Source organism: Acomys russatus, chromosome 24, assembly GCF_903995435.1.
Source record: "Acomys russatus chromosome 24, mAcoRus1.1, whole genome shotgun sequence".
Lineage (NCBI taxonomy): Eukaryota > Metazoa > Chordata > Mammalia > Rodentia > Muridae > Acomys > Acomys russatus.
Window position 1 is genome coordinate 46,842,431 of NC_067160.1, and position 16,256 is coordinate 46,858,686.

Below are 16,256 nucleotides of genomic sequence, written 5' to 3' on the forward strand. Positions count from 1 at the left end.
CATACAATTCATTTATAATACAAGATTTACTTCCAATACTTTGAAGGTGCTATTGAAGGCCGGTTAGAAAAATTAAGTAATACAAGTTAATTGTTAGTTGATCAACTCATGGTCGTGTCAACTACTAGTCTATTTTCATTACAAGAACATACACCTTAGGTTTAACAGATAGATATGACTCTATAGATAGATAAGGTAAAATAGTTAGATAAGGCCTTCAAAAACTTGAAAGACCTGCAGAATATGACATTTAAAGATGGTTTATGATTTTAAGGATCCGTTGAAAATAAGACAGGTTAACTCTTGGCAACATCCATCCTACTTCAGGGAAGATGATGAGCATCAAAGAACCTCCTTATGGAGATGGCTTCAAGTGTAGGAAACAAGCCACTGGGGAAAATGTCCTCATTTCTGCCACAGACAGAATCCTACCTATAGGTAGGCAAGGTTGGAAACAGTCGACAGCCAAACTTTGCCAAGACGGTAAACAAGTCCTCAGTAGTTCCTGCTTCACCAATATGTGTCAGATATATTGGGCCAGAAGGCTGAAGATGATGCTCCAAATGGTATAGAGATTTTGAGTGACTGTCTGGGCAGCAAACTATCTCAGTCATTTTCTCATTTTGGAAGCTGCTATCTTGCACTTCCTGTTTACTCGGGTATTAGTTTTATTCATTCTCAAGTCTCTGAAGGGGTTGAAGACCAAATAGTTTAGTTTTGTAATTAAGCTTAGTTTTTTAGGAGTTAAGTTGGTTTTAGGTCTAGATAGAGGTTCTAAGATAGATAGAGATGAGATGTGATATTGAATCACACTCAGATTTTTTTTAAATTAATTTATTCTTGTTACATCTCAATGTTTATCCCATCCCTTGTATCCTCCCATTCCTCCCCCCCCCATTTTCCCATTATTCCCCTCCCCTATGACTGTTCCTGAGGGGGATTACGTCCCCCTATATATTCTCATAGGGTATCAAGTCTCTTCTTGGCTACTTGCTGTCCTTCCTCTGAGTGCCACCAGGTCTCCCCCTCCAGGGGACATGGTCAAATGTGAGGCACCAGAGTAACACTCAGATTTTTTGACTCACCAAGATAGGGAGGATGTTTTCTACAAGGACGCCAAATACAAATAGGTAAAACACTATGAATGTTACACTAATATAATTTCTAATTGTTTCATCGTTCTTCTTGCTATATGTAGTTTATTGTATATATGTATAACAATATAAATGTATATGTAAAAGTAATTTTTTAAAGTTAAAAATAATTAAATAAATACAGGCATGGGTGGGGGGTGCTCTAAGGCTAGTGCTTGTAGCTGTAGAGTCAACCCAACATTCTGACTATCTTTTCTGACCTCCAGATGATGTACACTCATGGAAAACCAATCCAGTGTCTCTGAGTTTTTCCTACGAGGAATATCAGGGTTTCCAGAGCATCAACAGCTGCTCCATGGACCTTTCCTGTGTATGTATCTTATAGCCTTGACTGGGAATGCTCTCATCATCCTGGCCATTGCTCTGACCCACACCTCCACACTCTTATGTACTTCTTTTTGGCCAACCTGTCCTTCGCTGACATGGGTTTAATATCCTCTACAGTGACCAAGGTGCTGTTTAATGTTCAGACTCAGCAGCGTACCATCTCCTATACAGGTTGTCTCACTCAGATGTACTTCTTCTTGATGTTTGGCGATCTGGACAGCTTCTTCCTGGCTGTGATGGCCTATGACCGCTATGTGGCCATTTGCCGCCCTCTCCACTATTCCACAATCATGAGTGCTCGAGTCTGCGCCCTGATGCTTGCCCTGTGCTGGGTCCTCACCAATGTAGTTGCCTTGACTCACACTCTCCTCATGGCTCGACTATCCTTCTGTGTTGTTGGGGAAATAGCTCACTTTTTCTGTGACATTACTCCTGTCCTGAAGCTATCATGCTCTGACACTCATGTCAATGAGCTAATGGTCTTTGCCTTAGGAGGCACAGTACTCATTGTCCCCTTTGTATGCATTGTTGTCTCCTATGTCCACATTGTATTTGCTGTTCTGAGGGTTCAAGCCCCTGGTGGGAGAACAAAGGCCTTTTTTAGCTGTGGTTCCCATCTCTGTGTGGTCTGTGTTTTCTATGGAACACTGTTCAGTGCCTACTTGTGCCCTCCCTCGGTAGTCTCTGCAGAAAAGGATATTGCAGCTGCAGCAATGTATACAGTGGTGACTCCCATGTTGAACCCCTTCATCTATAGCCTGAGGAACAAGGACATGAAAGGAGGAGTAAAGAGGCTTCTCTGTCATGAAAGAGTTTTCTCTTCTTAAAAATGAGACTACTGTTTAATGAAGAAACCTATGTCAAACAAATTTTCTTTTAATTTGCAGATGAACACATATTAGGTATGATATTGATATTTAATTAGCCTCACTGGCTTTTAGACTTCCCTTCTATGAAGTAGAGATTATAGAAAATAATATTTACTTGCTTGTATGTTTATTATTTTCTCCATTCTGTCTTCTTTTTTAGTATATTTTATTAATTTATCCATATTACATATCAATTATGTCTTCTTATTTAAGATAGGGCCTTGATGTACAACTCAGGCTAGCTTTACATTCACTGTGCAGCCTCAGTTGGCCTTTAATCACAGTTCTCCTTCCTCAGTCTCCTGGGTGATAGATTTGCAGACATGAACCTCAACACTTGGTTCAGTGGTTTCTATTTAATAAGATGAGTTGGGAGATTGAACGAGATAGGCACGGAAATGCATCTGATGCAACAACAAATGTAGTATACGCTAACAAGTGATAGCTATGGTGCTATGGATGTCATTTTTCATAGATACCACAACCCAGAAGTAACAAATGCTTCTCCAAAATCCATTTGCTCAATGAGTATTCACCGAATATTTACTATGTGTCTAGAGCTAGGAAAAAGTCTCTATTCTCATGATATTTCATCCTAGATTGTCAGTTCCTCCTTGGACATATTTGGATATAAAGGACATAAGGGACATAAAGGATAGATGCCACAATCAAAGAAATCCAAAATAAGTAAAGAATTTCTCATCACTGAATTCAGCATTTATATTTCTGTGCTGGCTATTTAACTTTCCAGTTTGCAAGGATTTCTCCAGGAATGTGGTTAAATTTCCTCACATTGCTTCTGCCCATTGCTGCTCAGACATGTTCAATGTTGAGTGTGGAGAGATGGCTCAGTAGATAAGAGCACTTGTTGCTCTTGCAGTGGATCCAGGTTCAATTCCCAGTATCCAGATCAGGCAGCTCACAACCACCTGTAAATCCATCCCAGAAAAAACAATACCCTCTTCTGGCCTTCATAGACACATGAATGAACATGTACATGCTCATACATAGACACACAAAAGTATAAATATAAATATGATACTTAACAAGAGCAAAAGGAAAATATTTTTAAATTTTTATTATAATTTATTCATATTACATCTTGACTGTTATCCTGTACCTTGTATCTTCCCATTCCCATCCTCCTTCTCTTTTCCTCCCTATTCCTTTCCCCTAGACCTCTGACAGAAGGTGACCTCCTCCCCCACCATATGACCACAGCCTACCAAGTCTCATCTGAATAGCCTGCTTCTCTTTCCTCTGTATGCCCACCAGGCCTCCCCACCAAGGGCAAGTGATCAAATTGGGGATACCAGAGTTCATATGAGGCAGTTCCTGTTCTCCCCAGAACCTTGGAGAATAAACTGTTCATTGGCTATATCTGAACTGGGGTTCTAGGTTTACTGCATGCCTTGTCCTTGATTGCTGCAACAGTTTGAACAGTCTCCACCTGGGTCCAGATCCACCTGCCTGGGATCTGGCTTCTGAACCCTCTATGTATTTCCATACCCCCATTCTTCCAAACCACTCTTAGCACTCCATCTGGAATACAGCAACAAGTCCCAGCATCTGTCCCAATCACCCACTGGGTGGAGACTCTCAGAAGACATCTACGTTGGGCTAATATACACTTAAAGGTGAGTATATACCATGTGTATCTTACTGGGTCTGGGTTACCTTACTCAGGATGACCTTTTCTAGTTCCATCCATTTGCCTTCAAATATCAAGATTTCCTTGTTTTTAATATCTGAGTAGTAGAGTAGTATTCCACTGTGTAAATGTCCCAGAGTTTTCTTTATCCATTCTTTGGTTGAGGGACATCTATGTTGTTTCCAGATTCTGGCTATTCCAAATAAAGCTACTATGAACATAGTTGAGCAAGTGTCCTTGTATGGTGGCTCATCATTCAGGTGTATGCTCAGGAGTTGTATGGCTGGTTATTCCAGTAGCACTATTCCCAATTTTCTGAGAAAATGCCAGATTGACTACCAAAGTGGTTGTACAAGTTTGCACTCCCACCAGCAATGGAGGTGTGTTCCCCTTTCTCAACATCCTAATCAGCATGTGCTGTTACTTGAATTTTATATCTTAACACATGGATAGGTGTAAAATGGAATCTCAGAGTCATTTTGATTTGCATTTTCCTGATAACTGAGGATGTTGAGCATTTCTTTAAGTGTTTCTCAGCCTCTTGAGAATTCTCAATTTAGTTCTGTACCCAGTTTTTAATTGGATTATTTGGTTTGGTAGTGTTTGATATCCTGAGTTCTTCATATATTTTGGATATTAGCCCTTTGTTGGATGTAGGATTTGTGAAGATCTTCTCCCAGTCTGTAGCCTGTCATTTTCTTCTATTGACAGTATCCTTTGTCTTACAGAAGGTTTTTAGTTCCGAGAGGTCCCATTGATTAATTGTTGATCTCAGGGCCTAAGCATTGGTGTTCTGTTCAGTAAGTTTTATCTTGTATCATTGAGTTTGATACTCCCCACCACCACTTTTTCTTCTAACAGATTTAGTGTATCCGGTTTCATGTTGAATTCCTTAATCCACTCAGACTTGAGATTTGTGTAGGGTGATAAATATGGATCTATTTCAATTTTTCTACATGTGGACATCCAGCTAAACCAGCACCATTTGTTGAGGATGCTATCTTTCTTTTTCATTGTATACATTTGGCTTCATTATCAAAAATCAAGTTTCCATAGGTGTGTGAGTTTATTTGTGGGTCTTTGATTTTATTCCATTGATCAACCAGCCTATTTATATGTCAGTACTATGCTGTTTTTATTACTGTTGTTCTATAGTACATCTTGAGATCAGGGATGGAGAATCCCTCAGATCTTTCATTGTATAGGATTGTTTTTAGCTATTCTGGGTTTTTTGTTTTTCCATGTGAAGTTGAGAATTGATCTTTCAAGGTCTGTAGAGAATTGTGCTGCTATTACGATGGGACTTGCATTGAATCTGAGGATTGCTTTTGGTAAAATGGGTTTTTTTTACTATGCTGATTCTCCCAATCCCTGAGCATGGCAGATCTTTCCATCTTCTGATATATTCTTCAATTTCTTTCTTCAAAGACTTGAAGTTTTTCTCCATACAAGTCTTTCATATATACTGGCTTGGGTAGAGTTACACCTAGATACTTTATATTATTTGTGGCTATCATGAAGGGTGTGGTTTCCCTAATTTTTTTCTCAACCCATTGGTCATTTATAATCAGGAGGGACTACTGATTTTTTTTTAATTAATCTTTTTTCTGGCCACTTTGCTGAAGGTGTTAATTAGCTGTAGGAGTCCTCTGGTGGAATTTTGAGGGTGACTTATGTACACTATCATGTCACTGTGAATAGTAACACTTTGACTTCCTCATTTCCTATGTGTATCCCCTTGATATCCTTTTTTTGTCTTAGTGCTCTAGCTGTAACTTCAATTATTGTATTGAAGAGATATGGAGAGAGTGAGCAACCTTGTCTAGTCCCTGATTTTGGTGGAATTTCTTTGAGTTTCTCTCCATTTAATTTGATGTTGGCTATTGGCCTGCTGTATACAGCCTTCATTATGTTTAGGTATGTGTCTTGTATCTCTGATCTTTTCAACATTTTAAACATGAATGGGTGTTGGATTTTGTCAAATGCTTTTTTTTTTTAATCTAAGGAGGTGGTCATGCGGGTTTTTCTTTCAGTTTGTTTATATGGTGGATTACCTTGATGGATTTGGATCTCCATATATTGAGCCTGCATGCCTGGGATGAAGACTATTTGGTCATGGTGAATGATATTTTATATGTGTTCTTGTATTTGGTTTGCAAGCATTTTTTAAAATATATTTTATTAATTTATTCATATTACATCTCAATTATTATCCCATCGCTAGTATCCTCCCATTTCTCCCTCCCTCCAATTTTCTCCTTACTCCCTTCTCCTATGACTGTGACTGAGGGGGACCTCTTCTCCCTGTATGTGCTCATAGGGTATCAAGTCTCAACTCTGAGGCAAGTATTTTATTGTGTATTTTTGCATCAATGTTTATAAAAGAAATTGGTCTGAAATTCTCTTTCTTTGATGAGCCTTTCTGTTGTTTATGTGTCAAGGTGACTGAAAGCACTCTTTTTAGTTAAAATTTATTCACTTTACATGAGCCTATTCTCTCATTTCCCGCAGGTTTCATGCTCCCTTCCTTGCCCCCCTACTCCACTAGTCCTCAGAGAGAGGAATCTCTTCTCCCCTACTAACTGAACTCAGTCTATCAAGTCCCATTAGGACTGCCTGCATCCTCTTCCCTTTGGCATGATAAGGCACTCTGCCATGGGGAAGTGATCAAAGTGCAGGCAACAGAGTCCATAGCAGGGACAACCCCTGCTCCCCTTATTAGAGGATACATAAAAAGACTGAGCTGCCTATTGGCTACATCTGAGTGGGGAGCCCAGGTCCTCTTCATGCATGGTCCTTGTTTGGTATATCAGTTTCTCCCAGCCTCCCTGGGATCAGATTTGTTGGCCTTGTTGGTCTTCTTGTGCAGCTCTACCAGTAGACTTCTAGCGACCACTTGATGAGAATATTGAAACCTCTTTTCTTATTTAATTGTAAATTTGTCTTCAGCTCTAAACTGGGCTTTCTCCCCTTCAAGAACCACATAAGTGATACTATTTTAAAATAGGGACCATAGAATTTTGATTCTTATATTTGGCTTGATGATTTTCTACTGTCTGTCTTAACAACCAAACCAACTAGGGGATCAGAGTGTGTGTTCACTTTCTGCAGTAGTAAGGATTTAGGACAATTTAGCATATAAAGGATGACCAAGGGACAGGAACACCATTGCTTGTCCATGGTCTAGTGTCTAACAGTCTTAGATTCCATCCAGCCTATTTTATTAATATTTCTAAATTTTATTTTATTGTATTAAAATTCTAAATAGATTTCTTTCTTGATATTTAATCTTGACCCCTGACCCCAAAATTTAAAAATCTTCCTCCCTAAGAATACCCATTCCTAACCTGTTGGTGGTAAGTCAATGATTTGCACCAAAGTACAGATTACTGTTAAGCCTTTGCACCTTAGTAGCACAATGTGATTTTCACTAGGATCAGAGGTGACTGATAAGTAGTCTTCTCACGCAGCTTACCTATTTAATGCATCTAATTTTATTTGCTTAGAACTCAAATTGTAAAAGAAGATGGCTTTTGACTTACTTTCCCAATTGCTAAATGTTGTTAAACATAATCAAAATTGTCTCAGCCATCTAAGTTTCCATAAAACATCTTAAACATATGTTTACAAAGCCAAAGAAAGGAACATTCCTGAGAAGTTCTGCTACTGCTTCCCTTCATTACTCTGATCTAACTGGTGTGCCTCCAAATTATGCTTTTCCATCCTAATATCATGATATTTTTTCCAGGCACTTATTGTCTGTTACCCAATGTACAATGACAAATTACCAATTGGCAGTTGGCAACCAATTGTGTAATATCTGCATTGGTTACCCAAGTACCTAAACGTGTTACTATGACATCTTGTCTCCTGCAGAGTGAGACACTTATCTACATGCCTAGATTCATATGTGATGCCCTCTCAAGTCTCATACACCTGTGCTTTAGCAACACAACCCCTTTTTAATTTCCTTGAATGTAGCATGTCGTTGTAACATCCCTGGATAATTTAATCCCTCTGTCTAGACTGTCATTTATCCAATTCACATCTCAGTCCTGAACACACTTCAAAACTCAGTGGGAAACTTTCTTAATCATTGAGGTTTTTTCCATAATCAAGGCAGTATTTCCTATATCTCCCCCTGTTCTACTTCATGTAATCATGCCAATGAGCTAAGTCTTAACTATAGAATACATGTGATAGTATGTACTTTAAAGGGTTTTTGTGAGGCTCAAAAGAGATAGCACAAATAGGAAAAGCTACTAGTGTGTGACCTGACACATAGACTCATGCAAAAAAGCATGATAACTTTATTTTTATAATAAAGTATTGTTTGCAATGTCAGAGGTATGCCTTTTTCTAGTTATATGTGAGTAGAAATAGAAACACTGCCTGCCATAAAGTAGTTAATGAGGTAAATGGCTGCCAGCTAACAGAATCTATAAGACTAGGGAAGTAACTCTCTAGCTCTCCAGACTTAGTGATAAACACGTTAATTTTATGTATATATGTGACAACCTCATTTCATTTACAGCTTCTTTATTTAAAATTACATATAGATAGATAACATATGCATATGGAACCAGTTGGAACTGATTTTGCTGGCATGGATCCATGCCCATAAGTTAATCAAGGAAATTGTGTTTTTCTTTGTTACTGTTCTTGAAGTCAAATTGCCTCAAGTCGTGAAGTGGAGCAGCTGAACTCACAACAATGTTTCTTTGTGTTACAAAACATGCAGTGTATTTTCTACTGCTGGCCCACCCTCATTATAACTTTTTTATATGAGAAGAGTACAGAACTGGAGGTGAAGGAAGGAAATGATACTCCTTTTAAATTCCCAATTCTGAGAACTTTCTACTGTTGGCATCTTCTAACAATTTCTATGAACAAACATTTCCAGGAAATAAGAGGAATGATTTAAATTATTCTAACACTGCAATTTCCAAATGTAGAGGCAATATAAATTGACAACAATACCACAGAGTTCACTTTTTACACTAAAGAGATACAAGGAAAATAAAGAATAAGTATGCCAGAATGCTCTTTGAGTAATCAAGTATTTACTGAGCACTCATTCCATGATAAGACTATGATTGGGAATTTAGTATATGGAGATATGTAACTACATCAGTTTTTGTGAGGATATGAAAGATGTCATTGAGTTGAGATTACAGCCCTGTTGAAGAGCTTCTTCAAAGCATCCTTCATGTCTCTGTTTCTCATGCTATAAATAAAGGGGTTTAACAATGGAGTCACCACTGTGTACATCACAGAAGCAACTATATCCTTGTCACTGGAAGTGCTGGATGAAGGTATAAGATAAAGTCCAATGATTGCACCATAATACAGAGCCACCACAGAGAGGTGGGAGCCACATGTGGACAAGGCTTTGCAGATCCCTTTGGTAGATGAAACTTTTAGGATGGTGGTCCCAATGCGGCCGTAAGAGACCAAAATGCATATTAGTGGCAGAGTAATGACTGTTGTTCCTGCTGTAAAAATGACCAGCTCATTGAGGGAGATGTCTGAGCATGAGAGTTTCAGCAAGGCATCCAGGTCACAGAAGAAATGAGGAATGGTGTTGTCAGCACAGAAGGACAACCGGGCCAGGAGGAGGGTGTGAGACAGAGCATTGGCACACGACAGTATCCAGGACATAGCTACCAGTAAGATACACAGCTCATCTCTCATGATGGTGGTGTAGTGGAGGGGATGACAAATGGCCACATACCGATCATACGCCATTGAAGTGAGGAGGAAGCTGTCCAGAGTAGTGAATAATATAAAAAAATACATCTGTGTTATACACTCTGCATAGGGAATGGATGGATCCTGAGTCTGCATGCTCCTCAGCATCTTGGGTACAGTGACAGATGAGAAGGAGATGTCCACAAAGGCCAAGTGGCTGAGAAAGAAGTACATGGGGGTGTGGAGGTGAGAGTCCATCCTGATGAGCAGGATAATGAGCAGGTTCCCCAGCACTGTGGTCAGATACATGGCCAGGAACAGGGCATAGAACATGGCTTGGTCCTCTAGCCTGATGGGGAGCCCCAGGAGGATGAACTCTGACACACTGCTCTTGTTATCCCTCCTCATGTTATTCTCTTTGCTGTGGACAACAGGACATTTAAAGAAGAGGGAACAAATAGATATTGATTTACATCAGGGACAAAAAATAGGATTCATTTTCATAGTGAGTATGTTACGCTATTACTCAGTCATTTAAAGTGGTTTGCACATGAAATGAGAGAATTCACCAACAAAGAAGAGATTTAACAAGTGGCATTACTGGCATTCATCAGCATCTGAAGACAAGGCAAGAGAGATCACATGATAACTTGCAGCTGTGTGCAGTCAGGAAAGCACTTCAACCGATTTAGGAGAGGGATTTGCACCTTCAAATTGTAGCATGAACTTTTGAAATGTGACTTAATTTGCATTAATAGTTAAGTCTAAGATGGACATTTCAAAGTGTTCAATAACAAAGATGTAAATAAATTTGGGTCAAAAATAAATTGCTGGAGCTACGGCACACTGGTAGATCACTCATTCTGCAAGCACAAAGCCTTAGGTTCAATCTCTCAGCACTGCAAAAACAAATAGCGTCTGCAGACAATAAGTTGCCAAAGCCTCTGTTATTCATAAATTTTGTGAGAAAGGAGACATAGCTATTAACTATGACATCAAGTAGAAATATTATTGATGGCTGTTATACATTTATTGACAGTTATACTACTTGTCAGAATTTTTTGGATAATTTCTAATCATCTCCTGATTCAGTGACCTCTCTTGACCTCATGAAAATACATAACCCAACATAAAAAGATGACTTTGTTTCTTTTGTTTCTAATCAAGAGATTGCCAAAACCAGAATCACTTGTTCCTTTTTAGCTTCCTCATTTTGGGCTTCTAGCATCTGGACCCGTCCATTAACTGAGCAGCCCAGTCAGGGCCCAAGGACCCCTAGTCATCAGTATCAAGTATCCTTTTTAAAAAATCTATCTGTGGGAGGATCCAAGATGGCGGCGAGCAGTGTGGACCGCGTTTGGAGGCTCCAGTGAACAATTCAGGGAATTGCACAGATTTCTGAGCCAGGAACACCGAGGTCCGAACATCACGGCAGCGGGAGTGCTCCACGGTTCGGAGGGACCAGGGTGCGGAGGACCTGCGTGCCCCTGCACACGGGAGGAGCGTGGTTTTTCTCTGATCGGAGCGGCAGCGGTAGAGGCAGCAGCACCAGCGGCACCAGCAGCGGCGGCTGAGGTTTGCAGCTCATAGCCTTCCGGTGGAGGCGATTGGTGTGGTGGCTGGTGGGAATTGCTGCGGGAGAGGGGACTCGGGGCAGGATTTGGGTCGCGTGGAGCCTTTGGACCCAGATTGGACTCGGCGGACAGTTCGGCCCCAGAGTCCCGGGTATTGGCCCGGCCCAGCAAACAATTCTGCCTGAGGCACTAACTCAGCGTGGCCATAGCTCCCCTGCTGTGGCGCAGGCTTAGTTGAGCACGCTGCTCCACACTAGGCACCACCTCAGCTCAGCGGCAGCTCCCCTGCGGTGACACAGTCTGGGCGGAGCACTTGGTTTCACCACAGGCGCTAACTCAGAGCAGCCGCAGTTCTCCTGCTGTGGCGCAGGCTTGGTGACGTGCTCGGTTCCATCCTAGGCACCACCTCAGCTCAGCGGCAGCTCCCCTGCGGGGACACAGTCTGGGCGGAGCACTTGTCCCACCACTGGCGCTAACTCAGAGCAGCCGCAGTTCTCCTGCTGTGGCGCAGGCTTGGTGACGTGCTCGGTTCCATCCTAGGCACCACCTCAGCTCAGCGGCAGCTCCCCTGCGGGGACACAGTCCGGGTGGAGCACTTGTTCCACCACTGGCGCTAACTCAGAGCAGCCGCAGTTCTCCTGCTGTGGCGCAGGCTTGGTGACGTGCTCGGTTCCATCCTAGGCACCACCTCAGCTCAGCGGCAGCTCCCCTGCGGTGACACAGTCCGGGCGGAGCACTTGTTCCACCACTGGCGCTAACTCAGAGCAGCCGCAGTTCTCCTGCTGTGGCACAGGCTGGACAGAGCTCTCGGTTCCACCAGCTCTAAGACTCTGGTTGGACACAGTGTACAGTTTGAATCCAGAATTCCTGGCTGAGATTGGTGGTCAGTTCGGGCCCTGAGTCAATAACTGACCACAGCACGCACTTTGGGCCAAAAGGCCCTAGTGGAGCTTGGTGCGTAGTCCCAGCCCAAAAATTCTGGCTGGGCCCTGTGTGCATTTTGGGCCCAAAATCCCTAGCTGAGCTTGGCAGACGGTTCTGGCCCTGAGAATCTAGCTGAGTTCTGCCTGTGGTTCGGTCCCAGTGCTCCTGGCTGGACTTGGCAGGGAACACAGAAGGCTGTGGATACCTTGGCCTGACCCAACGCTCATTCAGAGACCCAGAACAATTGCAGGATCCACAGCAGAGAGGGACTGAGGATCACTGGCTGTGAGAGACCAGAACAACAGGGCTAACCTCCTAACATCCACACCAGTGAAGCTTTGAGCTCGCAGCCTAGGGAAATTGTAAGAAAACAAGTGAATCTATCATCAGACACCCTCCATTCAACTCTGGAAGCTACCCAACAAAAACAAAGACGGCAAGATGTCTAAAGGACAACGAAAAAGCATACACAAAAAACCCCAAAACAACATGGCGTCTCCAGTTTCCAGCTATCCCAAAGAAAACCACCCAGAGAACTCAAATACAACGGAAATACAAGAAAATGACCTCAAATCCTTAGTAATGAGGATGATAATGGAGGAAACAAATAAAATTCGTAATCAAATGCAGGAAGACGCAGACAAACAGGTGAGAGACATAAAAGAAGCACATAGAGTGGAACTGGAAAAATTGCAGGAAAATGCAAACAACCAGATGAAAGAAATAACTAAAACGGTTCAAGCTCTGAAGACCTATAAAGAGGCAATGGAAGAAACTCAGGAATATACAAAAAATCAGATGAAAGAAATCAAAAAATCAGTTCAAGATCTGAAAATGAAAATGGATTCAATGATAAACACACAGACAGAAGAAAAACGAGAACGTGAGACCTCAGAGAAGAAGGCGAGCAACACAGAGGTGAGCTTTTCTAACAGAATCCAAGAGATGGAAGAACGAATCTCAGGGCTAGAAGATACAATCACAGATATTGAATCAACCATTAAAGAAAATGCCAAATCTGGAAAACTCCTGACACAAAACATCCAAGAAATTAAGGACACCATGAAAAGAAGAAATTTGCGGATAATAGGCATTGAAGAAAGAGAAGACATCAGACTCCAGGGCCCAGAAACTATTCTCAACAAAATCATAGAAGAAAATTTCCCCAATCTAAAGAAAGAAATGCCTATAAACATACAAGAGGCCTACAGAACACCAAATAGAATTGACCAGAAAAGAAAAACTGCCCGCCACATAATAATCAAAACACAAAACATGCAGAACAAAGAAAAAATATTAAAAGCTGCAAGGGAAAAGGGCCAAATAACATTTAATGGTAAACCTATCAGAATTACACCTGACTTCTCAGCAGAGACCATAAAAGCCAGAAGGGCCTGGACAGAGATCCTGCAAACCCTAAGAGAACACAGATGCCAGGCCAGACTACTTTACCCAGCAAAATTATCAATAACCATTGATGGAGAAAACAAAATATTCCATGACAAAAACAAATTCAAACAGTACCTATTCACAAACCCAGCTTTACAGAAGGTACTAGAAGGAAAACTCCATCCCAAAGGGTCAAGCTACAACCAAAACTACCCAGGAAATAGATAACTATCCCATGGCAAAAACACAACTACACAAACGCTCGACTGGAAACAACATCAAAATTAAGACTCTTAACAGTCACTGGTCATTAATATCTCTCAACATCAATGGCCTCAATTCTCCAATAAAAAGACACAGACTAACCGAATGGGTACATAAACAAGACCCAACATTCTTCTGCATCCAAGAAACACATCTCACCCATAATGAAAGGCATTACCTCAGGGTAAAAGGTTGGAAAAAAATATTCCAAGCAAATGGTCACAAGAAGCAAGCAGGTGTAGCCATTTTAGTATCGAACAAAATAGACTTTCAACCAAAATTAATCAAAAGGGATGAGGAAGGACACTTCATACTCATCAAAGGTAAAGTCAACCAAGATGACATCACAATTCTGAACATCTATGCTCCCAATACAAGGGCACCCACATATATAAAAGATCTCCTAAAAAAGCTTAAACCACACATCGATCCCCACACAATAATAGTGGGAGACTTCAACACCCCACTCTCACTGAAGGATAAGTCATTGAAACAGAAACTAAGCCGAGAAATAACATCATTAACCAATGCCATGGGTCAAATGGATCTAACAGATATCTATAGAACCTTTCACCCAAACAAGAAAGAATACACCTTCTTCTCTGCACCCCATGGAACCTTCTCCAAAATTGATCACATCGTAGGTCACAAAGCAAGCCTCAACAGATACAAGAGGATTGAAATAATACCTTGTATCCTATCAGATCACCATGCTCTTAGGCTGCAATTCAACAACAACAGAAATAACAAAAAGCCTACACGTTTGTGGAAACTAAACAACTCTCTGCTAAATGACACCTGGGTCAGGGAAGAAATAAAGAAAGAAATCAAGGAGTTTCTGAAATTCAATGAAAATGAAGAAACAACATACCCAAATTTGTGGGATACATTGAAAGCAGTGCTAAGAGGAAAATTCATAGCACTAAGTGCCTTTAAAAAGAAATTGGAAACATCGCACATAAGCATCTTAACAACACAACTGGAAGCCCTAGAAAAAAAAGAAGCAGAAACACCCAAGAGGAGTAGACGCCTGGAAATTATCAAACTCAGGGCTGAAATTAACAAATTAGAAACTAAGAAAACAGTCCAAAGAATCAACAAAACCAAAAGCTGGTTCTTTGAGAAAATCAACAAGATAGACAGACCATTAGCCAAACTAACTAAAAGGCAGAGAGACAGTATTGAAATGAACAAAATCAGAAATGAAAAGGGAGACATAACAACAGACACTGATGAAATTCAAAGAATCATAAGATCCTACTTTGAAGGCATATACGCCACAAAATTTGAAAATCTAAGGGAAATGGACGATTTTCTTGATCAAGTTCACTTGCCAAAGTTGAGTGAAGAACAGATAAACAAGTTAAATAGTCCCATTTCCCCGACAGAAATAGAAGCAATCATCGATGGTCTCCCAACCAAAAAAAGCCCAGGGCCAGATGGTTTCAGTGCAGAATTCTACCAGACCTTTAAGGGCGAGCTAATACCGATACTCTTCAAGCTACTCCAAAAGATAGAAATGGATGGAAAATTACCAAATTCATTCTATGAGGCCATAGTCTCATTGATACCTAAACCTCACAAAGACTCAACAAAGAAAGAGAATTTCAGACCAATTTCTCTTATGAACATAGATGCAAAAATACTAAATAAAATACTTGCAAAACGAATACAGGAGCACATCAAAGATATCATTCATCATGACCAAGTAGGCTTCATTCCAGGCATGCAGGGATGGTTTAATATACGGAAATCCATCAATGTAATCCATCATATAAACAAACTGAAAATAAAAAACCACATGATTATCTCCTTGGATGCAGAGAAAGCATTTGATAAAATTCAACACCCATTCATGTTTAAAGTTTTAGAGAGATCGGGGATACAAGGCACTTTCCTCAACATAATAAAGGCTATATACAGCAAGCCAATAGCCAAAATCAAAGTAAATGGTGAGATACTCAAGGAAATTCCTCTCAAATCGGGAACAAGGCAAGGCTGCCCACTCTCTCCATATCTCTTCAATATAGTACTCGAAGTTCTAGCCAGAGCAATAAGACAACAAAAGGAGATCAAGGGGATCCAAATGGGAAAGGAGGAAGTCAAATTATCCCTCTTTGCAGATGATATGATAGTGTACATAAGTGACCCTCAAAACTCCACCAGAGAACTCCTAAAGCTGATAAACACCTTCAGCAAATTGGCTGGATACAAAATTAACTCAAAAAAGTCTGTAGCCTTCCTATACACAAATGACAAGCTTGCAGAGGAAGAAATTAGGAAAACCACACCCTTCACATTAGCCACAAGCAATATAAAATATCTAGGAGTTACCCTAACTAAGCAAGTGAAGGACTTGTATGAAAAAAATTTCAAAACTCTGAAGAAAGAGATTGAAGATGACCTGAGAAGA

The 16,256-nt window shown here is 40.7% G+C and overlaps 2 protein-coding genes across 2 annotated transcripts; one reads left to right on the forward strand and one right to left on the reverse strand.

Moving 5' to 3' along the window:
- The first annotated feature begins 1,373 nt into the window (after window positions 1–1,373).
- LOC127207699 (olfactory receptor 1N1-like) lies at window positions 1,374–2,308 on the forward strand. Its single transcript, XM_051167120.1, is given in 2 exon segments — window positions 1,374–1,512; window positions 1,515–2,308. Coding segments are annotated over 2 exon segments (933 nt in total).
- A 6,850-nt stretch (window positions 2,309–9,158) lies between these two features.
- LOC127207204 (olfactory receptor 1J4-like) lies at window positions 9,159–10,100 on the reverse strand. The gene has a single exon (XM_051166574.1). The coding sequence runs from the start codon at window positions 10,098–10,100 to the stop codon at window positions 9,159–9,161; it is 942 nt and encodes a 313-aa protein (XP_051022531.1).
- Window positions 10,101–16,256: the final 6,156 nt, after the last annotated feature.